Source organism: Pleuronectes platessa, chromosome 4 (assembly GCF_947347685.1).
Source record: "Pleuronectes platessa chromosome 4, fPlePla1.1, whole genome shotgun sequence".
NCBI classification, from domain to species: domain Eukaryota; kingdom Metazoa; phylum Chordata; class Actinopteri; order Pleuronectiformes; family Pleuronectidae; genus Pleuronectes; species Pleuronectes platessa.
The window spans coordinates 14,077,779-14,104,012 of NC_070629.1; the positions used below are offsets into that span (position 1 = coordinate 14,077,779).

The following is a 26,234-nucleotide window of genomic DNA, read 5'->3' on the forward strand; positions in this document are numbered from 1 at the left end:
CTTAAAATTGGATCCACATTCCAGGCTCATAGAGGAAGAAAAGTTATTCATTTGTGAAATTTAGGTAAAGTCTGTGACAATGCAGGAGGCACCTTGAGTGGGACCTCTTTCATTTCACCTAAATTTCTTGGAATATTAAATTGGCCATGTAAGTATTTTATATATTGAATGTGTGCATTGGTGTGTGTGTGTGTGTGTGTGTGTGTGTGTGTGTGTGTGTGTGTGTGTTTTAACTCTGGCGACTGTGTAACCTTCACTGACCCTCTTATAGCAGTGGTTTCATTAATCACAGCATACGTAAAAGATGAAGTAGCCGGGGTAATTGAATCTAGAAGCCATAAGACCTTGAGTTGCAGATTAGCCCTGATACTGTGACCTCCATCATGGAGCAGCCCATACAGAACAGTTCATCCTGAAGATGCTGTACACGGCAAGACAAAAGGGCTCTAATACTCTGAGAAGTCTAGAAAACCCTTGGATTTTTTAGATGAAGTTAATCATATTTGGCCTTTTTCTTGTGTTACCAGCTGGAAGAATTGGTGGCTCTTGTTCTTTGACACAATTATAACCTGTCACCCTTTGCTGAAAGTGGTTGTATCTAAGAAAAAACAAACAGGTGGAAAATGTAGAAAAGTTCATATTATAAAAGCGGTTTAAGGCAAGTGTTAGTAATCCTGGAAAGAAATAGCATGGGTAGTCTACTATAAAAAATTAAACCGATGCATCCCGGCCCCTGCCATCGGCCCTCTTGTCAGAGCTGCGCCCCAAAAAACTCATTGACATGCACTGAAGAACAACAGCCAGAAGCCGGCTTTTCCAGGACTTGCATGCTAACCTCTGGCTATCGTCTCTTCTGCAGTGGTGTACGCCTCTCTGGCTGAGGCTCTGGTCATGTGGAGTGAGAGCATGGGCAGGGGGCAGACAGGCAGGTCAGTTAGTGACAAACAGGTACACCAGCAAATCATTAATTTTAACATTTTGTCTTTTCTATTTTGTAAATTACTTCATTTATTGATGGTTACATGGACGTGAGGAAAATGTCTTTAAATATTTACAAGTTGATTCAGGACTCTAGATGATAATGACGATCAATGAATGAATAAATATTTATAAATTTTTCACGAGTCCTCCAGTCAGTGGTTGTAATTCCTGAGGTGCTGTTACCTTGATGACTGAGTTTGATCTGACACTGTCAGTGTGGATCAGTAGATATTATGTCATAGTATGTAGCAGGTAGCTGAGAATAAGTGCACATAGACAGTGGGGGGACACTTGAAGACATTGGGCGAAGGTGCACTCATGCACGAATGGTTACGGTGGACATGTCAGAACTATGAACATGAACCACCAGATTGTTCACCACTGTAGGGGAGAGATAACAAAGACAGAGAGAGTGAGTAGTGGGTTGGATGCAGGACTTGCTACAGCTATGGTTCCAGGTTGATGATGTGCATGGATGACATGTTTTGTGGTGTGGAAAGAATTTGAGTGCATGGTCATTAGTGTGAACTGTGGTAAATGTGTTTGGGGGGAAAAAGGAGTAGTAGTAAGACGGTCAGACATGTTCAGGTAGCTGGCTGTGCACACTGCAAAGCAATCAAGGAAGTCAGATGGCAAGATTTTTTACCAGCTCTTATTCAAGCCCTTTACAGGCATGAACTCCAGAAAATGTACTACAAGGGGGTCAGGACTTTGTCTGCAGATTGCCTTTCACATATGAAGATGGCATTAGGAGTATTCAGGTGAGGGGTGGTGCAACATGCAGGAGGAAGAACATGTCTGAATTTTCCGTATCACCGGAGGTTCTCAAATCTTGTTGCCTTTCCAAGATGACATCTTCCCCAGCGTCTTCTATGTGTGGTGCACCTCTTTTTTTATCCTGAGATGTTTCTTTTCTTTTTGTTATGTACATTTTGCCTCCATTGATTCGCTCATGGTGAATCTTGCGGTGAATCACCTGCTGTATTCTCACAAGGGCTCACTCAGACATTACCCAGAGTTTTTACTGACTTGGACAATTGCGTTCTCACCTATAGCCCCTCCTGATAATTTCAAGACATTATTTCAGGAGATTATTGGGAGTTCAGTGCATCTTCATAGAAGTGTCACACATCCTTTAAGCTTTTATTTGTGAAGGATCGATTGACTGGGTGTGAATCCATAGCAAATGCTTTCTGGTTGCAACTCGTCTTTGCCTTCTTGATGTCCAGTATCTTTCTCTGATCAGTCAAAATGCATGACGTAACATAGTGTAAATATGGTCTAATATTCCAGATCACTGAATACAGCTTCAAAGTCTCACAGACCCATCGACTCAAAAATCATCACACAAATCACAAGGGTCATATTTCTCAAACCCCTATTTCCCTGTTGTAAATATCCTTTATTGGTCAATGACACCTTTCCTTATTAATTCTCTCGGGTTCACTCGGCCGTGGTGGCCCCACAACTCATGCTCCTGGTAAAAAGGTGGCACAACAGGCCTGAGTCAGTCAGAAATTCTTGTGACCAGGTTAGAAATAACAGAATATCTCGATGTCACAACATGACAAAAAAACAATAACACAAATTGAAGAGAAGCCTTGCTTTTTCGGCATCAAACCCCCTGACCTTTAGTTCTGTAGCCTGTTGAGTCGTGTTACCTTCACAGATGCGATGTTTCCCATCTCCTTTGGTTGTCGCACGGATATTGTTGTGTTCATGTGTGTGTGTCTTTACATTTGGTGTGATGGGGTGCGAAGACAATGACCCACATAATGTAGCACACCTCCCAGAGTCTACTGATACTAATTTGACTCAGACAACTACAAACTTGGCAACACTAATGTGCACAGACACACAAAAAGAGGATGAGTCATAGCTGAATCCTTAATTAGCATAATTTAAGCATGTTATGTGTGTCTCACTTACGGGCTCTGCCTTTCCTCCCAAATTCCTTCTGCTCCTCGTTACTTCCTCCTCTCCCAGACGAGGATAAAAATAGAAACTGGTAGTGGAGGCTCATCGACCATCAGGGTAGTTTCCCTCCTGAGAAATACGGTGTGGGCACTGGGTTAAAAACTATGGATGGGATACAGAGGGATGATTGTGTAATCTGATGTGTTGAATTGTGTGACTAGATTATGGATAAAGCCAGTGCTGGAGGAGGAGGAAGAATGGGTTTAGAGGAGATTAGTCAGTGTGTCTACAAATATCTGTAGATGTTAAAGCTTTGTTTTTGCATTTAGAATCAGACAGAAACATCATACATGTAACATCACCAAATTCTATTAGGATTTCTGTCATGGGGTTGCATGTTCCATCAGAAGTTAAGTGAAACGATAAAGCATAAGAAAAAATGGAAATACACTGTATTGGTATTTGGTTTTCTCATCTTATCAACCCATCAAAGCACTTTACAATACAAGTAAAGTCTGGCCCCTAATTGAGTCTTGGAGCTTTCTGCCACCTTTTCCACTCTCCGATCTCTCAGCTCGTGGCTTTTCCTCGGCCGTGGCTAAAGCCGGAGGATGAGGCTGAGGGTGACTGTGTGTTTGCTGTCGCAGCCCCCAAGCTTTAGAAGAGTCCACCTTATACTGTTAAGTGCTTCCCTTCTGTTAACACATTTAAGACGTGACTAAAGACCCTGAGCGCTCTCATAGGCTTTTGAGTGTCTTTAAGTTGTTTTTATTCACATCATAGAATTACTCTCCTATTTTATGTTACTTTATTTTACTCCTTGTATTGAGCATTTTTACTTTCTAACATTCATACACTGAACACAGCCATCCGTGACAATTGGGGGCTCAATGTCTTGCCCAAGGACACCTCAGCTACTGACTGGGGGAGCTGAGGATCACACCACAGACCCTCTGGCTGGTGGAAGAGCGCTCTAGATCCTGAGCCACAGCCACCAAACAACGGGAAGAAAAACCAGACATATTGACTCAGTCCACTTTATAAAAGTGCTGCACTTTTGTAAACTCCTGTAAGAAGATTGGATTTTCACCAAATTCAGATAAGCAGATTAGCTTTCCAGGCATGGGTGTAGAACAATAGATGTAGAACAATATTTGTGCTTCTGAAAGTGCTGACTCATGTGACCACACTGCACATGCTGTATTAAAATAGAGTTTTATTTGACGGGAGAGTTCAGAGCGCTAAATCCACCCACATGGATGGAATAATTCAAAGGACTTAGTTTTCTAACAACAGCAGGATTATATATAAAGAAGTGTAAAATTGCAGGTTCAGTGGAAGCAGCAGTTGGCCGAGCGTCAACACCGGTTACTTCCAGGTCTCAGTTTCCACACAAGCCTCCAGGAGCAGGACTGGAATGTGTGGGAGGTGGCACCAGTTGAAACTCAAGTGACATTATGTCCATCAATACACAGAAATTCTAACTATTTAAATGTGTAAAACTGAACTGAAAATAGATTTGTGGGCATGACATAGTTAAAAATATTAAATGATATATATGATTAGATATTTATAACAAGAAAATGTGCCTGCTGGTTTTGAAATGTCAGGGGAAACAGAAGATAATTTATTATCAACATGTATGAGTTTGCATATGTATCGGCATGCTTGTGTGTGTGTGTATGTGGATGCTCATGTATGGGGTTGTTTGTTTAGTTATACGTGGACATACATGCATGCGTGTGTGTGTATGTATTGACATGCAAGTGTTTGTATGAATGGTGATGTGTGTGTAGATGTATGGACATGCATGTGCTGTGCACAATTTCAATTACAATTTCCTCCCACCAATTCACAAGCAATGACGCAGCTGTGCTTTCCCCTTCTCATCTGCTCCTCGGTGGCTTTCAGTAGAACAATAATCTTTACATAGTGCGGCGCTGCCTCCAAAAGCTCACTAGTCATCAATATCAATGCTCTATCCGACACAGCCATAAACTGGCACACGCGCACACACACCCAGGTAACGGAAAAAGAGACATCCAAAAGAAATGGAAGAATCCGACACAAAAATGCAAGTCATTAGTCTGCTTCTCTGTCTCCCATTCCGCCCTGATGATGAATGGTCGTGTGATGTGTTGTGGCACAGTGACGTGTTACCTCTTTGAAGTAGGCAAGGCCCCTAAAATATTCTCCTTATGTAACTGTCCCTGTTACAAGGCCGCACAAGGCTGTGTGAGGCAAAGCGCAAGGGGTGGTGGGTTAGCTCCCAAATACATGCATGTGTTTGTGTTTGCGTGTGCGATCGCGGGTGCCAAGTTTGTAAGCACACATCTGTACGTGCTCGTCTGCCTGCGTGTGTTTGGAAACAGACTACGCTTTCTCCTTTGTGAATTATGCAGACCAGGCTGAGGGTGCAGCAGGGCGGGGAAGATCCGGCAGCTACACAGCTTTTGAATTAGAAGAGTCAAAATACCCAGTAAAAAGACACAACCTCATGAAACCGAAAAAGAGGGAGATGATGATGAAAAAAAACAGCAGATAGGAAGATAAAAGGTTTGCAGGAAAAGGCAGGATGAGGGGAGAAGGGAGTTTTGGAAGTGGATTGGACTGAGGACAGTAAAGAGGGAAAGAACATAAGGGGATACGAGAGAATGGGCCTTGGGAACGAGAGCGAACAGGGTTTATGGTGTCTGTAATGGTTTGGTTTAATGAGGAACAACAGCTAGGAAGAGAGGAGCAAGAATAAAGCTGGAAATTCCTTTGAGCATTGGGCAATAACTTTCATATCTACAGTAGCTTCTCCTAAACTAGCCTCACTGCATACAGGAATAACCCACCTGCTAATGATGCATAATTACTCTAAAAAGCCTGTGATTAGCAGGCAAGGAGCAATCTATGTGGAACAGTGAGGGATTTATCGGTGTAACGTTCACTCACACGAACAGAGAACAAAGAAAGGCTGGTTATTTTTGGTATATTTTTTGTAATCCTCTGTGTCATAATTAGAAAGTGTGCAACGTCTTGGCAATGATTCCAGGAAGCATCACAAGCGACACATTAATACGTGGTTGGTAGATTTGGATTGGGCTTTTCTATTTGTAGATCAAGCCTGACTCCCCTCCCTTTGTCTTATTCTATCCCTAACCTGTCTTCTCTTTCTTTACTCCTTTTCCCTTTTCTGAATTGTTCATCCCTTTGTTCCCCTCTGCAATCCCTCCATCTCTCCTGCTCCCGCTCTCTTTACGTGCAGGTATTGGTCAGGGTGTGCCGGTGGTGGCTCTGATTGTGGAGGGAGGTCCTAATGTGATCTCCATAGTGCTGGAGTACCTCAGGGACACTCCTCCAGTTCCAGTGGTGGTGTGTGATGGCAGTGGCAGAGCGTCAGACATCTTGGCCTTTGGACACAAATACTCAGAGGAGGGAGGGTATGCTCTCACATGTGCACATCATGCTGTAGTCTAAGGACAAACACTAACTGATACAACCTTCGTCTACTGTGGAAAAGCACTTACTCTGGGGAGATTTGTTTGCAATCAGACTTTCTGATCAAAATAATTTTGATTATTACTAAATGATTAGATAACATGTCTTTACACAACAAGTCTGTATTTGTCATGTCTATTAAATACATCATCCCATAAGAATCATCACACACAGAGTCAGATGCATTTTATTATTCTATTCGAAACTTGCAGTAGGAGATAGAAATGGAGTCGACCTGTTGATTTTGTGGTCCTCTCACTTAGAACATCCATCTAATCCCAATAAGCCGTCAGGTACCAGGAGAATTTTATCTTCTCACCAAAAAGTTGCAAAGTTATGCCGACCTTTTCCAATTTTATTTCAGGAGTCCAGTGGTCCAGTTTGATTCCATCACTGAAAAAACTACAGACTTGTTGTGCAAAAAGTCCCTTAGATCAAACATATGCAAACATATTCATACAATTTCATACACGTAATGCTGAAGCTGCAGTGCAATATTTAAGAAATATTGTTATAATAAAAACATGAAGTGATACAAAAGAAGAACTAAAAAAGTGCTTTGTGAAATTATCCGATGTGTATTTTTGCCTCAGCCTTGTTGTATAGCTTCATACTGTATATGCAGGTACAGATGAAGCTTAACTTGCAGATTCCCACATCATCAACGACTCAGAGAAAATATGCTGAGAGTCCCAGTCAACCTTGGCTTTACCCACTGACAAATAAATCTACTTTGCCTGCTCCCCCCACACTGTTCTTCTTCCCTCTCTCTTACACCCTCCTGACATGTTCTTGTCTTATTTCCCCCTCACCTCCGCTCCTACAGCATAATTAATGAGTCGCTAAGAGACCAGTTGCTGGTGACCATCCAGAAGACATTCACCTACAGCCGAACTCAGGCCCAACATCTGTTCATCATTCTCATGGAGTGCATGAAGAAGAAGGAGCTGGTGAGTGTGGTTTTCATACACGTCCACATACACATGCCGGCAGACGAATGTACGTACATTATTCACACACATATGCATCATTTATGCACATGCATGGTTATACTTTTTAGTTGCACCACAGAAAAAATAAACTTTATATACACAAAATGTCACTAATATCACCGATGTCAGCATAAAACTCTAACCCTGTGCAGCAAAGCCCCAAAATGAAAATTATGTTAAGCAGAAACAAATGAAGCCTGCACAGCGTGAAACTTTTATTGAAGCAATTATTACCCCATCTTTTATGTATGACATGTAACGTTAAGTGGATGTAAATGTATTCAGATGGAGTTCGGGACCAAATGGCCTCCACTTGAGAGTCAGTGCCGCTTTGGCCATGTTTAAGTCTAGAAGCACATCTTGTCAAGCATGGCTGTCACACACAGGGAGGAGTCTCAGTCCCCTAAGAGAGCTGTCAGTCAAACGGTGCTCACCTCTTATTAATGCTCTTAAATGCTGTGGGTGTAGAGGTGATGTGCACAGCACGGCAACCAGGCGCATTACTCGACGCAGGTCAACAAGAGACTCTGCTCCTCTGCTCTTTTCTAACCACACACACGTTGAACTGATCTTTATAAAAACCCATAAATTCATATTTATGTTCATGGATAAACAGGACGCTGCTTCGTCTGCAACACTGCATTGCGTCATAATCTGCAGGAAGCTTCTCTTCTGTCTTCAGGAGTGTGTGTTGTGTGTTTGTGTGTGTATCTGCTCGTCTTTGTCGCAAACTGACGATGACATCTATTTTGTTATTAATCGTTGACATTGCATCATGAATCCTGATCGCTCCGGTCACTTTAACCCTGAAGTCCTGGCTGTGCACGTTATCTCATTCATCGTGTGGTGTGTGGCAGTTGAACTGCGTGCGCGCAAAATGTCAGTGTGTTTAAATATTCGTTTCTATTAAACTTATGAGCGAATCAAACAAAGTAACCTTCACACATGCACATAACAAACCCGCGCCTGTGTATAGGACACCGTTACTCACTGTGGTTGATGCTGGACAGCTTTTACACCATGATAAACAAATGCAGTTATAATGATAATTTCCTTTCCCACAATAATGCTAACCCTCTGGGATTTTACTGTGGTTAATCGTAAAACCGGTACCCGTTTCATCCCTATTCTGCAGTGGACACAGGTTTTTATCTGTTTCCATATGGTGGAAATGGAAACATAACTCCTGAGTGAACGTGATATTTTCGTCTTCATCATCTTCTGGCAGTGTAGAGTTTTGCCGCTGCACCTGTTCTGCCATGACATTATTACGTGCGTTGAACTTCTGGGCTTTGGCACGTAAACAGCCATGAAGCTTTTGCGTCCTGGGAACAACGTGCAACAGCATGATGCAACACAGGCACATTGGTTTTGGGCGCGTTAATAACGTTGAACATGACTCACCAGGGAGGAAAAAACAGAACTCGCCCTCTCCTCTACTGGCAATGGCAAAGGAGTTGATCGTCTTTTTTTGCGGGTTAAGCCATGTTTAAAAAAACGAACACATTTATCTGGAAATGTCGGTGTTAAATAATTATAAGGGCACGTTTACATATATGTGAATGTTTCAGTGGCGGAAATTTGCCTCCCGTTCACTTCCAATCTGTGTGAGTGAGCGGGCAAATGAAAAACATTCACCTCCTGTGGTAAAGTGACTGGGCTTTAACATAGGGAGTTGGATCAGTGTCAGTCTTAAATGAATTGGTATTCACAAGCATTCACACACCCAAGCTCTATTTAATCAAGGATGGAATGTGAGAGATGACCCTGCCAGGTGTTTATTGCATGCTACTCCTCGCCCTGTTTGCACAAATACTGCAGGTTAATCATGATGTGTTTCGATTATTCTAATAATCGAAATAATGCGTCACACAGAGAAATCAAAAGCACATGCTCACACACACCACACACATACAGTATGTGCTCACACACATAGCACATGTCATATTTTTAGGCTGCCTAGCATTGGTCACAGTTGCACAGCGTGTAAGTGGATTGATGGAGTCCTCAGTGGGGTTCCAGCGGCTGACTGATGCTCACACTGATGGATCCTCTGAACACAATACGCCAGAGCAGAACAATGGCATGTGAATCATTCAGCAGGAGCAGCTGTAGAGCCCAGATAGTCTGATGTTGTCTCTCTCTGAATTTACCAAACTGTTACCACTGCCTTCCAGAAACTGAGCACTCAGGAGTATTTTTGGCAACATCACAGAGATGGCCCCAGGGGTCGAAGCACAGCAGCGTTTAAGAATACACAACATCTCAGTACAGCCGACAACCTCTGAGGAAACACCAGGACATCTCAGAGTAGGGAATAGGTGGGACCACACGTCTCGTTTGGTCAATGTCATGGTACTACTACTCTCAGCAGTGTCCTAAGAGATAATGGAACATTTTAACAAAGGACAAGATGGCTCCTCATAAAGAAGGGCTGTTTTTACCTTTTCATAAAAAACATTCATGACCCAATTTGAATGAAATCAGGTATCTTATTTATGCAGGCTGTCTTACGGGTTGTGTTTGCAAGCTTCTGACAGGAGTGCTGAGGACGTCTGGCACAAAGTATTGTATAGGAGCTCAGACAAGGTTGTGCTCATCTCATTATACTTTTAGACTACAGCAGTTGTTTCTTACAAAGTTGATGAACATAAACCATAAAGATGGTAGAATTTGAAATTGAATAGGGCCGGTACAGTTTGACTCCTAAGGATGAAATACTGGTGAGACGCAGCTTCTGTGTGTAACTTAATACTTGATACATGTGTATGATCATAAAAAGTCGAACGCTGGTAAATCTAGGCCGTGAGAAAATCCTGGTTTCAGACGTATGTTTAAAGGACAACTAGTTCACACACATGCAAACTTAGTAAAAAGTCATGCAGCTGATCAAAGTTAAGCCAAAGAATCAATTATTCAAATGCAGGACTCCTTGTAGAATTGCCTGGGGGGGGGGCAGGGGATGCCTTCACAGCTGCAGAGTTTACCATGTGGTCAGTGGGACTGGATGCATGTTGAACAAACTGTTCAGTATTTCTGCCAGTAACTGTTCTGTATCTGGTGGAGCTGAGGGGACCATTCTGGTTCATACATCAGAAGCATGTCAGACAAGTAGGCTGCTGCAAGATCATGCTTTTAAGACAAGTGAGATCCTTTTAAAATCAATACGGAAAGTAGCTGGATTTAACATAGGTGTAATGAATTCCCTCCAGAGGGATACAGTGATACTATAGTATACTATTAACCACAACCACATATTATAGAAACCTGTGTTTAAGCTAAAGTCAAGATGTGTCAAGCTCATGTTAACACCCAGGTCAGGGGCCGGGTCACAAAACCAGGTTAGATGTGTTGGCCCATTCACACTGGCAGCCGATGCATGTTTATCCTGGTTGGGTGCATTGGTCTCAAAGTGGGTAAGTGTATGAGGGCGAGAGAGTAAATGATAGTGTATGTTTGTCTTTGTGCCAGTACGCCTGCCTGTGCTTTCATTTTCCTGGCCTGCACGAAAGCCAAAGTGTGGGAGGAAAAGAGAAAGACTAAAGGTGACTGGGATAATGTATGAGAGAGAGAGGGCGTGTGTGTGTGTGTGTGAGTGTGTGTGTGTGTGTGAAGTCCAAAGAAGGACATGCTTTTTTCCTTATTTTCAGCTTGTTGTTTTATTCATGAAAACATTTTGTCCTTCACTTGTTTCCTGCTGCCTCGGCTGTGTTTGTCATACTGTGTACTCTGTGTTTGTTTTATATCAAGAGGCTATAAACTCACAGTCCTACGTGCAGGCTGGAATTTATACTTTATATTTATACTATATTTTCTCAAGTGGAACAGGCAGTTTAATTCAAGCCTCAAAGCCAATTTTTTACTCTGTCATTCCACGATGCCCCATGACAGATGTTATCATTAACATATCGCTGTGAAGTTAGTTAGACAGTAAATTACAAAACTGAGAAGTGCTATTTACAGCTACAAGCCTCAGCTTCACAAAACAATTAGCTAGTCACGTGTTTGCATTCAGTCAAATTTGAGGCTCACGGCCCACTAAAAAAAATCTGCTCTTAAGAGATGATGCATAATTAAATCTCCCGTCAGATAAAGTGGAGTTGGGGGGGGGGGCTAATTGCAAAGCTAATCAATGAGTAATGATGTGCAAGCGCTTGGGTTTTACACAGGGCTATCTGCTTTAAAGTATATAGCTGATGCGTTGAATGCAATGAAAGAGAATACTAAACGAAAGCATCAGCCACATTTGTATCAATTTGTCTGGATGAAGAGGGTAATTATCTTCATTGCATATGCGCATCGCTTGTCGTGTTTTCTTTTATCTCTTTAACACAAAGGTGGAACATTACATGAATGTCAAACAGCACTGAACAGACCACAGGCAGCGTGAGAGTCCGTGCATTTAAATATCACCACACACTGTTGTCGTTTACAGTAACTTTTGTTTTTCTGAATTCAATTCTTGGTCTCCCGCCCTCGCCTCTCTCTTCCTCTGTTGGTTGGTGTGGGTTTGTGTAGGGGGGGGTTCAAGATGACTGTCCTGGTATCTCCCAGCTTGGTATGAATTATTGAGTGCAGAATAGTCCTATTATGTTTAATTCTGATTAAATATTGAGGAGGAACCACCAGCCCACAATGTTCCTCCCCCACCCTGACAACAGAGACTATAAGAACTAGTAGGAGGAAGACGAGGAGGGTGAACGAGTGACTTAAATGGACCATGAGAGAGAGAGAGAGAGAGAGAGAAAGAGAGAGAGAGGTTGGGTGGGAGGGAGGCACAGATGGAGTGAAAGAGGGAGGGTGGAGGAACGTGTATTATGAGAAGAGGTAAAATAAATTTAGTTTTGGATGAAGAGCAATTTTGAAAATAGGTGCAGAACCACAAACAGAGAAATCTTCGGAGAGCTCATGATCAGCAGAGCAGTTTATCAGAACAACATTTCCTGAGTAGAGAAACCTATTCCCTCTGTTTTTTCTTTTATACTTTGGACTGTTTACGGGTTATGTGTTTTTTCCCCCATCTTAATAAACGCATGGTCTTTCAGTTTGAGAGCAGGACTTGATATTTCACGTGCGCATAGAAGCAGCCTGAGAGTGAGGAGACGAGCTGAAGCTGGAGCGCAGGACATCCAAGCACAAGCAGTGCGAGTGCTGGGTTTTAAGTGAGAGCATCGCAAAATCTGAGCATGAGATTAGTATAATAATTAGTATAGTGTATTGAATACAGATGGGGGAAAAAACATAGTTAATGGTTCATTCCAAAAAGTAAAAGATACACAGGAGGAGATTATGGAAACCTCTGTGGGCTGTACGAGTATGTGTCATGCATGGTGATGCCATGTGTCTGGCATGTACATGCAGCAGCGTCAGCAGGGACTTCGCCTGTTAAATGAAGATGAATGTTTTCCATCAGCTTCGCTCGCTGCGGCGTGAAGAGCAGTTTTCTGATCCTCTAAGCATGTAGCTTAGTGTCTCTGAAGTTGTGGCAACCTCCGACGGAGCCCAGTCATGCTGAGAGAGATAGCTCTGCCTCTTCCCTTTTCATTTCTCACATCCGTCTTCAATTTGTCAACAGTTAATCTCCCTCCTTCTGTCTTCCTTTGCTTTACACATGATGCCGCTTGCATGCTGTCTCACATCTATCCTCCCGATCCCGGCCCCTCCTGAGCGTTTCAACTCCTTTCCTCTCTCCTCTAGTCTTGTGAACAGAGATTCATTGTGACAGACATGAGTCGGTGCTCTGTCGCTTGTACGTTGACCCCCTGTGTCACTGCAGAGGCTGAGTGATGTCAGAAATATATGGAGCATTTTAAGGTAGTGTAAGCTATTTTTCTATCGCACAATATTCCCAGGTGGCCCAGTCATCGAGGACAACTTAGGGTTAAGGGCCTTGTCCAATGGCACATGATCTGCAGACTGGAGGAGCCAGGGATCAAACCACCGACCTTCTGGTTAGTGTGCTATAGGAATGCCATGGTGTGGTAATTTCCCTACACGTGTTCTCTGATAACTCTGGGCATTTTAGAAGAAAATTGTGTTTAATTTCACTGCAGGCCTCTTCACTTTTCTGCTGCGCTTGAAGTTGTGCTCAGTGTTTCCCATTAATTAAATAGACTGTGGCGGTCCACTTCTCAATAATATATAATAGATCTTGAAGACGATTTACACTGTTTTCCGACAGCTACAGCCGTGGGTAGTGTTCTCAACTGACCTTCGTTGGTTCATTCTCTCTCCCTAGTTCACGCTTGCTGCCTACTGTTCTATCAATAAAATAAAGCTGGAAAATACCCAGAAAACATCTTAAAAAAAAAAATTGTTCTTCCACTGAACTTGTTTGCTCACTGTAAATACTCAAGAGCACCTTTAATCGAAAGGGTTCCAGGAAATAGATGGAGTATAGGGTTTGTTTACCTTCACACACACCTATTGATGACTCATTCGATCAGTGCAATTACATTAGCAACCGAGCATTGTCGTAGAGGTCCTGTGATAACAGGTAGCACATAACCACAGGGTCATCTCGGGGGTGTGTCTGAATGAAGGGAGGAGGACGGAGAGAGGACGGAGAGAGGAGAGAGGAAGATGGTGATAGCGGTGGTGTGGTGTAGTATATAAGTGAAAGGTGGCTGGAGATTAGTGGTTGCAGGTGGGGAGCAGGGAGGGTAGAGAGATGATGGATGGAAGAAAAAGGAATGAATGGAGGTAACGGTGCAGAGGTCTAAAGGGAGAGGGAAGAATAGAAACAGAGGAGTTACATCTTCTGTAATCTTCATATTTCATCTATCACAGCGTCATCCACCTTTAGAGAACTCTCGATTCTGATGTAATAATTAACTACAGACTCATGAGCACTTCCTGAAAAGAAAAATAGATAGCCTCTCTCTCTCTCTATCTCTATCCATCCCTCCTTCACTCTCTGACCTCTTCCTTCTCCTTTCTTCGTTACCATTCTTGTTTGGATCAGGTTTTTTCCCACTTTCTTTAATATTGTGAGTTTTTTTTAAACATTCACGTTGATTTCTCAGAGAATATTCTTATTATAATAATAGATCTACTGAATTTAAGTGTGGTTTCATGAAGGTACTGTTGGACCTTTGCAGATGAATGTGCGTTATTTAAAAAAAATGGATTTAGTTCCAAAATCACGTTTTATGTTTCAGTGCAAATTATTAGAATCGCACACAAACACACACAGAAGAAACACTTTAAAACACAAACACGCATGCTTGGTTAGTCATTTTATCACAAGTGTGTTGTCAGCTGGCTTCGTAAATGTGTTGTTAACAATCTATTAGAGTGGATGCAAAGATGCGTTGTTGCTAATAATAATGTCGCCACTGGCCGCACCCACGCACACACACACACACATACAGTAACTAAACATGAAATTACACATTGCACCAACAACTCATTGGCGTCCCCACTTGTAAAGACCTCAACTGCTACCTTCACGTTCCAGTGCACTCCTATTTCAACTAGAGAATTACCTTTTTATTTCACAGGTGACCACCTCCACACACACACACACACACACACACACACACACACACACATACACACACACACACACACACACACACACACACACACACAAACACACACACACACACACACACACACACACACACACACTTAGATGCTCACCTATTAGTGATTACATTTGCAATGCATAACACTGGGCTTAGGCGCTTACCCGATGCCCTACTCCTCATTTCCCTCTCAGGGAGAAGCCGAGATGTCATCAGCATATGGTATACAAATGATGAATGAGCCAACATAATAGACACTGTAAATCATCGATGGGAATTGAATTAGTTTGTGCATTTGGATAGTGTGAAGGGAGAGATAGGGCGAGAAGAGAAAGAGGAGGGTTCGACTACAGCATTGCAGCATCGCCCAAGGGAAAACAGCAGCAAACGCAGCAGCAAAGCCCACAGATTCCCAGAGCCTCACGAAATGAAGCCATTTATGGGGGGAGATGGGGAAGGGAGATGGGCTGCAGGGAGGAGAGGAAGGTGGGAGGAGATGGAGTGGTGGATGGGAGGATTAGAGGAATAGCTCGTCAGGCATTCAGAACACGCATTCTCCCGTACATGGCTGCCACAAGGTGCCCTTCACACATGTATGGGTATGCATGTCCAGTCACAAGTAACCAACAAGGCCGGTGTACACACATTTGATATAAATAACAATACAAATACGTTCAGGAAAGCGTTCCTATTCCTCAGATTTCACTCTTGGCAGACTTTGGCTTTTATCCATTGCACTATTAGTTCATCTCACGCAGGACATAAAAAATGCAGCTGAAGTCTGCACAGCTGAAGACCTGAACTGGCCTCAGAGTAAAATATTTTTGCTTAAATCCTGATCTGAAAACCGTTACACTCAGCCAAAGGAAAAAAGAATAAAATGATCTTCAGAACTGAAGAGCAACATTATTCATATTGATGCGATCTCCCTCCTTGTCATGTTTTTGCTCTCGTTTTCTTGGTCGCCTTCGCAGCAAGTACAGCGAAGCAGCTGTTTGGAGAGTTGCGTGGTGTTCTCTGCAGAGGAGGATAAGAGAGAAGAGAGGGAAAGTCTGGAGAGGAGAAAATACAGTGCAGCTGTTTTCAGACACGAACTCCAGAAAATGTCCAGAAAATTAAGTGTTTGCTTTTCACATCTGAAGAACACAGCAGGAGATTGTCCAGGAGAATGTCCATAACGTCCGTGACTTTTTAAGTTAACATTTTCTTTCGGCATGGTCTGCTTGTATTACACCTCTTCTTTATCCTAGGACAGATTGTTCCTTTTTGTTATTTGCTTCAATTGTGTGTTAGAAACGAATTTCATGGACACTTTCCTGCTGTATTCTCACCTGGGTTCACTCTAACATTTTCTGGACATTTTACTGGGGGGCTTGCAGGAGAAGTTCTGAAAAAACGTTCAGAGCCATTGATTCTGGCATTAGCGTTCAAACCAACAGTACAGCGCCTCTGGAAAATGTCATTATACTATATCAGAGTGATTCCTCTCCTCTTCTCTGAGCACCTTGGAAGCAGTATGTCAGTTGTGTAGATTTATCCAACAAACTTAAACGCTCGCTCTCTCTCTCTCTCTCTCTCTCTCTCTCTCTCTCTCTCTCTCTCTCTCTCTCTCTCTATCCCCCCCATCCCTCTCTCTCTCAGATAACTGTTTTCCGGATGGGTTCGGAGGGACATCAGGACATTGACCTTGCCATCCTCACTGCATTACTCAAAGGTGGGTGCGTGCACATTGAGTGTGTGTGTGTGTGTGTGCTGGAGCATGCCTGTAAAGTAAGTGAATTCCATTTCACCACTGCCCTCTAGGGATTGTGTTATTTGGAAGTTTCTGAACATGAAAAGGGATGATGACGATATCGTTTCAGAAAAACACTGCTCTCACTGTTCCAGTTTTAGGCGAATGTTAAAAGCACGAGGGTGTGTTTTCATTTACTCAGTTCATAGCTGCGGAATAAAACATAGATATCTGAGCTTATGTTTTTTTCGCTCTCTCTTAAAGCTCCATTAAGCAATTTTGATCACTGCGAGGCAGGAAGACTCAAACACAAACTTCTGTTGAGTTTATCAAACCATCGCTTAATTACAGATTTGAAAAAAATGTAATAGGGCCTCTATTCTGGAGGCGTCTTTTTTTCTTTTAGCGACTATTTCATTTGAGTGCTCCGTCTACCTGTTTGTCACTAACTGACCTGCCTGCCCGTGCTCTCATTGCACATGACCAGAGTCTTCACAATTCATAGAGACATACACCCCTGAGACTATTGCCAAACTTTTTTTCCAAAGTATAGCCTGCTACGTTTTCAACCCTAGCTTTAAGTCCAATGTTCACTGGTTTGGTTCACTACCTTATGACATGTTTGTTTCACCAAATATTAGATTTTTTCTATCCCAGCACAACATGTAAGTTCCCCCCCTCTGAATGTATTCTGCCAACGTTATATACCATTATAATTACTGAGCTTTAGGGGTGGTTGTATTTTTAGCCTCGTAGAGAGCCGGGCTTGCTGTTTCCCCCCTGTGTCCAGTCTTCATGCTGAGCTAATCCAACTGTCAGCTGGCTGTAGCTGAGTGTAATTATTGTACTGTCATCCCCTCTCATAACTCTTGGCATGAAGCATCCAAGTGTTTTTCACAAAATCTCAAACTACTCCTTTAAACGTGAGGCGTTTGCGGCTCTAGGTGGGTAGGAGCTGCAGTTTCAAACCATCCTGCAGTGAATCCAGGTTTCCAGCATGCTAATGAAAGCCTGTTACAAAAACAACACCTGCAGAATAACCCGTCAGCATGAACACAGCTGCTCATTAACTCTGCAGCCAGAGACAGATAATTACAGGAAGACACTGAAAGTCACCACTGAATTATGGAAAGGGACGTCTCTTTGTGCCATGACAGGTGAACATTTCAGTGTAATTTGCTTATATGCAATTCATTTGGAATGAGGTAATATTTTGGCCAATGTCCTAACAATACACTGTGGCCCCACAGGTAGGTCTCAGAAATGGTTTTAGTGGCCACATTGCATCGGTAGAGTCCCACAGTCCAAGATTAAATGTTCTTATATGTGTCTTGTAAAGACTTAAGGCATGACACAGCAAAGTGTACCTGAAGACATACAGCACAGTGTGATCCGTATGCTGTAACAGATTGTTCTGCATTCATCAGTACCAGCACTGAATTGGAGTAACAAAATTGAAAATGTGTCAAGTGCAGACGGAGCAATTTAACCAAATCTCTCTTGTTTCTCTACCCTAATTCCCACTTCACTGTTTCCCACACCTCCACACTCCCACACACACATACACACACTCACACACACACAGTGGTGGATCAATTTTTTCGATTGGTTGTTCAGTAGCTTGCATTGATCACCGTTGCTTTTGCGTCTACAAGGAAAATAACGTTGACCTAGTTCAGGTTTGCATACATACTTGCACACGTACACACACATATGAACACACCCGTATGCACGCGTATAAAGAAAGCAGTGAGTCCTGTGGGACTACTTAGCAATTCAGAGCATATGATTGACTATTTGAATCGTTCCTCAGAGAAAGATTTCAGAGACTAAACCTAAGTTTGGAGAGGGAGAGAGTGAAAGTGTGTTTTACATAATTTAAAAGGCATGATCTCTTCAGCCCAGGCATCACTCTCTGGTCTTCATCTCTCTCCATGCGTATGAACACATGTCACTTACTGTATGTGCTCTGCTGAATTAATTTGTTGATTTCTGTTCACTTGTTTATACCTTTTCCAGTCGTTAATTTTCACATTTAGATAAATAAAGGATGTGTTAATGAGGGAAGTAATATAAATCAGACAAATAGAAAAAAATGGAAGGAATGGAAGGAAGAGACTGAAGAACAGAGTGGATGACAGAGGGGGACTAAGAAAAGGGACACAAATATTTTAAGATAAAGAGCACAAGGGTCATTTTAAATGCAAGTCTCATACTGTGGCTGAGTGAATGAGAGGCATTAAGGCTTTTAGTGTTAAATGAAATCAGTCACATCCTGCCTGAGAGCTTTTTTTAAATGCTTGGATTAAACTCCTTCGCCGAAGAACTGAGATACTGCCTGAAGCCTGTCAAAGCACGGCGCAGTCAAGAATCCACAGTGAACAGAGCAGGAGCGAGGAGAAAAAGACAGAATAAAGAGAGTGAATGTGTGAGCCTGTGTGAGAGAAAGTGGGAACAGACTGAGCTGAAGGGGAAACTGCAGCCAAACCCACATGTTGTAACAGAGGGGAGTTTGGAGTAATTGATGATCTGCTGTCAGAAGAAGTCAATATCCTTCAGTTCGGGTCCATAAAGTCAACTGGCTGCAGTTCAACCTCCCAGAGTGACGCCACAGGCTTTTAACAGAGCAAGGCCAGCCTACCTTTTAATACACACATACTGTATCTCCACTAAAGCTCTTATTAGGGGGCTGTGCATGTTATTAGGCTCTGTCTGAACTTACACCATTAATCTTCAGCAATGCTGTACAGACCTTTAAGTCAGAGAGAGCACTGTGTAAAGCAATGATACTGCTGTGCTTATTAAAAACGATCACTGTCTCTTCTGCACACAAGAGATTCTCACATCCTGTATACATCACTGGATTTCGGTGAAGGCCAGTTTCAATTATTTCCTTATTGTTTTCACTTTGTTAAACTCCCAGTGTACAGGTCAATTATAAATGTAAACAGCAGACTGTGGTTTTCTGTTAGATCTCCATGGTCAATCTCTCACAGGCCGACTACAGAAGATAAAATGCTGTGGCGTACAACACCAAAGCTCGCAATGGATAATGCAGTTAGAAATAAAAAAATTAGGTTTCTTTTATACACAGTTTGGTACAAACATTCACTTGGACTCATGACTGAACAAATCCGATTTTTTTGCGGTCGAAGGTCAAGGTCACTGTGAATTTGCTCAGTGAACGAAGTGAACAAGTGCTGACCCATTCTTATTTGGATCCTTTTGTCTTTGCACAATGGTTATGTCTTGTTTGCACCTCTGTCCTGGAATCAAACTTTTTACAGTCTGATAAGTCTCTTGTCATGTTGCATGCTAGATTACACTCCAAAACAGAAACACCTAGCAACCCTGAAATTAGTAGGAAAAGATTTCTGTTGCTTCTTTTACTCTTGATTTCTGGCATCCAGCCAAATCCTGGTCCTGACATTGCTATTTGTAACACACCTGCTGAATTTAAGGATAGGACCGGGCTAGGTTTAATACATCTGAATATTCGTAGTCTGCCATCAAAGATTGATATGCTGCATATCTGGGCAAAATCAACTGATGCAGATGTCATTGTTCTGTCGGAAACGTGGCTCAGTAAATCTTATTCTGACAAAGCAATCGCCATCAAAGGGTATAATGTATTTAGGGCTGACCGTCCTAGGAAAGGGGGCGGGGTTGCAATTTATTGTAAATCAAAATTTAATGTAAATGTCCTGCAGTCCAAATCAATCAGTAAACAGTTTGAATTCTTAGCCATAAAACTTGATATTTCAAATGGGTTTTCCATCACTGTTGTGGGCTGCTATAGACCCCCATCAGCTACTGCTGAAGCGCTAACTTCTCTGAATCAGCTATTAGCTGAACTGACCTATAATGAAATAATATTAACTGGTGATCTAAATTGGGATTGGCTAAATTCTAACTCTGATGCCTTCAAAGATTCCTGTGTTTCATTGAATCTTACGCAGCTCATTGAAAGCCCCACACACCCAAATTTGAAGTGTCCAGATAAATCATCTTTAATTGACTTGGTCTTGACTAATGTACCGCACAAGTATTCGATGTCAGGTGTTTTTGCAAATGATATTAGTGACCACTGTGTGATTGCTGCAGTCAGAAATGCCAAAGTTCCAAAATCCAAACCTCGTATTTTGATAAAACGTAATATGAGGGCCTTTGTTGAACAGGCGTTCTTCCGTGATTTATATGATTTTAACTGGGATCGTATTGAATTAATTAATGATGTAGAGACTGCATGGCAATTTTTCTCTGAAGGTTTATCTTCCCTGCTTGATAAGCATGCTCCCTTCAGAAGATATAAGGTTAAGGGGAGGGATAATCCCTGGTTCACGCCCGATTTAGCCGATCTACTGCATAATAGAAATCTTGCCTGGGCTAAGGCCAGAAAGACACAGTCTGAGGCAGATAAACTTATATTTAGGCAACTCAGAAATAGTTTTACCTTTCTTATTAAAAAAGCAAAGTCTAGCTTTTATCTCTCTGCAATAACAAAAAATTTAAACGACCCTAAAAAATTTTGGAAAGTGATCAAATCTATCTCAGCCACTGATAATCATAGCGAACTCCCACCCTGTATTGTTAATGATGCTACCACTGTAACTGACAGGGCAACTATACTTGATTGTTTTAATACCCATTTTTCTGCCTCTGGCTCCTTATTCTCTCTGTCTTCTTCCACGATTGCTATGCCTGCCCTTAATATTGCGTCTTCTGCCCCAGATGTTGGAAACATGTCTCAAGGCCTTATCTCTGCTGGTCAACCTTCCTTTGTTTTTAGGTTGTTTTCAGTGGAAGAGGTCCATAGAGCTCTTTGCTCTCTTGATATCAGTAAATCTGCAGGTCCAGATCACTTGGAACCATATTTCTTAAAGTTAGCAGCTGATTTTATTGCCAAACCGCTCCAATATCTTTTTAACCTCACTATCACCACAAATTGTATTCCTGAAAATTGGAAAGTCGCTTACGTCCTTCCCCTTTTGAAAGGGGGGGACCCTACTTGCTTGAATAATTATCGACCCATCTCCAAGTTGTCCATCCTGTCAAAGGTCCTTGAAGGTCTAGTAAACAATCAGTTGAAAGATTTTCTCCATACTAACAACATTCTCTCCCCATACCAATCCGGCTTTAGGAAACAACACAGCACAACTACAGCCTCACTCAAACTCACTAATGATATAATAGACTGGCTGGATCAAAAGAAAGTGTGCACAGCTCTCTTTGTTGACCTTTCTAAGGCCTTTGACACAGTGGATCATTCCATTCTGAAGCAACGCCTGCTTGATATAGGTTTATCTGAGCAGGCTGTTGGCTGGTTTAATAATTATCTGTCTAATAGAAAACAATGTGTTTGTTTTGAAGGCAGCTCATCCACACTGCTAAATGTCTCTACTGGTGTGCCACAGGGCTCAGTTCTTGGCCCGATTCTGTTTGTTATTTATGTAAATACATTGGGCAGTAACGTCCCAAATGCCAAATTTCATTTTTATGCTGATGACACAGTTATATACTGTTGTGGCACCACTCTTGTCGAAGCCCTTGGCAACTTACAAATTGCTTTTAACCTTGTGGAAAATCAGCTCATTGAACTAAGACTTGTCTTGAATGCCGCCAAAACCAAACTGTTGATATTTTCCAATGGCAGAAAAGTGCCTGTGTCTCCACCCAGCATTTTGTCATTGCAAGGGTATGAAATTGAACTTGTGAACTGTTACAAGTATCTCGGCATTTTAATTGATGATCGACTTTCTTTTAAACCACATGTAGCAAATCTGGTAAAAATATTAAGAGTGAAACTGGGATTCTTCTTCCGTCACAAATCTTGTTTTTCTTTTTTTACCAGAAAAAAGTTGATTGCTACCACTTTCCTCCCTGTACTTGATTACAGTGATCTCTTGTATATGAATGCCCCAGATAACTGTCTGCGCTCTCTAGACACTGTATCTCATGGTGCCTTAAGGTTTGTCACTGGTTGTAAAGCCCTCACTCACCGCTGCATCTTATATGCTCGAGTTGAGTGGCCATCTCTGGCAGCACGCCGCCTTATACATTGGCATATTTTTATTTATAAAGCTATCTTGGGTCTGCTCCCCCACTACTTATGTAAGTACATCTTTAAATCCCAGAGCAATTACAGCTTACGTTCAAATGAGCTTTATTTATTAGTTATGCCCAAAGTAAACACTGAACTGTTTTAAGTTCGCTGCACCTGCTGCTTGGAATGCACTGCAAAAAACTCTTAAGTTAAAGGAGCTCATAAACCTTGAAACTTTGAAGACTCGTGTGAGAGAAATTGGAGCGGCTTCATACCGCACTTGTTCTTGTTTTGGTGGGAATCCGAGCTTTAGTCCTGTTGCCTTATCTTAAGGGAACAGGGAACTTATCTTATTTGATCTGTGTTATGTGATTTTTGTGTGTCTTGTGACTGTTGACATTTTTTGTATGCTGCTGTCTTGGCCAGGCTTCCCTTGGAAAAGAGGTCATTGTATCTCAACGGGACCGACCTGGTTAAATAAAGGCAAATAAAAAAAAAAATAAAAAATAATAATAAAATTAACAAAGATGTTTTTGGTTTTGGAGGAACACCTTAAAGGATTTTTTTTCAAATTTGGTACAAACACTATTTTGGATTCAAAGATGAACTGATTAGATGTTAGTGGTGAGAAGTAAATATCAGGGGGTCACTGACCTCATATGAGTCTGAAAATGTTTTCACTGTCACTCATACAGGGAAAAAGATCTACATTGTCAGGTCTGTTCACTGCAGTGACACACAGCAAAGCTCTCACGGAGACAAGTCGCCATTTACTCTTTCCATCATTATTTTCAGCGTGCCTCTGAATTCAAGATTCAAGATTTGTATTGTCAAATGCACAACAATAACAGCAGTCGAACTGAATGACTGAATGCCATTTCTCTTGCCACCACTTCATTCAGAGCTCCAGTAAGCTAATTGGATCGGTCTACAATGCCACTTGATATTTTGTTTTCTGAGCTAATATAGTTCTTTATACCACAGTACAGTAAATGATGCTCACTGACACAGAAAATCAAAGGAGCACAGTTGGTGTAGTCCACAATTTATGCAGCGATGAGATGGAGCATTTAATTAAGTGTTACGTCAAAGAGCAAGCTGTCATTGTGAACAATGATGTGAATACATCTTCCTCTCTGCAGGCTCACATCAGGCTCCGGCCAAAGGCAGCAGCAGAGCAAAGACTTTGTCATTAGATGGGGCGATGTAGTGGTGCCACAAAAACTCAAGTTAGATGAAGCCTCTGCAGCCCACATAAGAAGCCCTCAACTCAAAAAGCTGCTAATTAATTTATTTGAACCATTATAAAACAATGCTAGACACTTTAAAGCCACCATCACATACTGTATCTCCGAAAAATACTATATGTTGATTCTGTCTACCATACAACAGAGAAATATCACAGTACAAAATATGTTTTCCGTAGTTCTCCCAAGATAGAGAAAACCCTTCATCGTATCATACTGTACCAACTTTAAAGCAAGAAAACAATAATCATTCAGCTCGGGTGAATAAGAATATAAGCATATAATGAAAATCAAAGAAGCTTTACTGACAAATCAATGTCAATATGATGATTGAACAACAAATCTGACAACTAGAATATAGCATATCTCCATCAAGCCCCAAAGGTCTTCTTCTGAAACAAAATTGAAATGACCAGATCCTGATTATTTAGACCTGCCAAAATTGAACATGCCAATATATATCAGGTCCCAACACATGACAGATTTTTTTTCTAATAAGGATCTATGAATTATTCTCTGTGAACATGTAAAAAAAAAAATCCTATCTCATAATCTTAAAGACCGAGTTCTGGCTCTGTCCTCTGATATGGATCTGCACCAAAATGTCACATCCTTCCACCAAGTTTTCTGGAAATCTGTGCAGTAGTTTTTGTGGAATCCTGTTGGCAAACAATCAAACAAACAAACAAACAAACAAACAAACAAACAAAAGGACAGGGGGTGAAATCATGACCTTCTTGGTGGAGGTGATCACACTAGCTGTTTGTTTTAAAGTTAGGATCTTTCACCTGGCATGTGTGTTTCAAAACCTCCCTGTATTGACATTGTCCATCAACTTGCTTCCTCCTCTCTCAGGTGCCAACGCCTCTGCTCCTGACCAGCTAAGTTTAGCTCTAGCGTGGAACAGAGTGGACATCGCCCGCAGTCAGATCTTCATCTATGGACAGCAGTGGCCTGTAAGATCCTTAAACCTTGTTAAAGAAGGAATTGTACATACTGCAGAAGAACTATTGCTTCCACTACTTGTTCCGTTGCATTTCCACTGATATTAACATTTCTTTATACAGCTCTGCTTAATTTGGGTCTTTTCTCACGGGATTGCTTTGGCATTAAATTACTGTTTGTCAGCTGCTGTTTTTAATAACTAACACAGTTTACAAGAAATGTCAGCTCAAATTGATTTACTCCCAAAAAATAACAATTATTGAATATGTTGAAAGGGAAAGATGATGCCCTAAACTGAACTGAATGAAATTATACTTACAGCCTTATAGTTAATTTGGATGCAGCGTGTTGTTCATAACCAGTCATGGGTGGAGGGTTCGACAACTGACAAATGGTTACAAACAGTAATTAAGGACCACTGTGCTTGTCCGTGTGTAATTGAAATGTATGCATTTATTTGCGGTTGTCAGACTGTATATTACGAAGCTGTATTAAAATCCCTAACCATTTTATTTCAGCTCACTCTGTTTGGAATTTGTCTATTTAAGTAAAAACCTCATTACATAAAAAAATTTATTTTACAAATACGTGCCCCTTCACTCGCTTTATGTGTGCAATTGATAGAACATACAGCAGTAACCCTCGAGTTCAATGCATTATCAGAGTGAGTACTGAAGTTGCCTGTTGCAATAATCCTGTATTTTAGTAAGTGATGGGGCTCAACCTTTAAGTCCTTTTTTCTGCTTTCATCATCATTACCTGTTCCATGTGCTGTAGGTCGGTTCCCTGGAGCAGGCGATGCTGGATGCCTTAGTTCTGGACAGAGTGGACTTTGTAAAGCTCCTGATTGAAAATGGAGTCAGTGTGCACCGTTTCCTCACACTCTCCAGATTGGAGGAGCTCTACAACACGGTAATAACAAGTGCACAGGAATGACAAGTTGTGTCATCTTTTGCAACACACCATTCACTTTCAGCAAATAATTGTGATTTCGAGTTTCTAAGTGAAATGTTATTGAAAAAACACTTTGTACAAAAAAACATGGAGCCCACAGTGAAGTGAGGTATGGTCAGTTCTGTCTCAAGGAGCTGTAGAGGCTGTCTGTTGTGATAATGATATCCTCATATGCTGTGTTTCCAGAGACATGGACCATCCAACACGTTGTCCCACCTTGTACGAGATGTCAAAAAGGTAAGAGCATCCCTGCCGGCCTGTCATCTGTTTGGAAATGTTGGCTTGAATGTATAACTTAAAGATGACATGATTGACTACATAGTGTTTCAGTTGCTTTTTTGCGATGTGCGTCTGTTTGCATCGGTTGTTGTGTAAGTCTGGTAGCCCTAGCTGCTGTTAACTGCAAAT

The 26,234-nt window shown here is 41.7% G+C and overlaps 1 protein-coding gene across 3 annotated transcripts in view; it reads left to right on the forward strand.

Moving 5' to 3' along the window:
• trpm3 (transient receptor potential cation channel, subfamily M, member 3) overlaps window positions 1–26,234 on the forward strand; it is a 138,766-nt gene that overhangs the window by 87,705 nt on the left and 24,827 nt on the right. For all 3 annotated transcript variants that reach the window (XM_053420707.1, XM_053420708.1, XM_053420709.1), the window contains exons 7-12: window positions 6,152–6,326; window positions 7,211–7,334; window positions 16,547–16,619; window positions 24,783–24,883; window positions 25,650–25,784; window positions 26,013–26,063. In XM_053420707.1, the coding sequence (XP_053276682.1) occupies window positions 6,152–6,326; window positions 7,211–7,334; window positions 16,547–16,619; window positions 24,783–24,883; window positions 25,650–25,784; window positions 26,013–26,063 (659 nt within the window). The remainder of the gene's footprint in view (window positions 1–6,151; window positions 6,327–7,210; window positions 7,335–16,546; window positions 16,620–24,782; window positions 24,884–25,649; window positions 25,785–26,012; window positions 26,064–26,234) is intronic.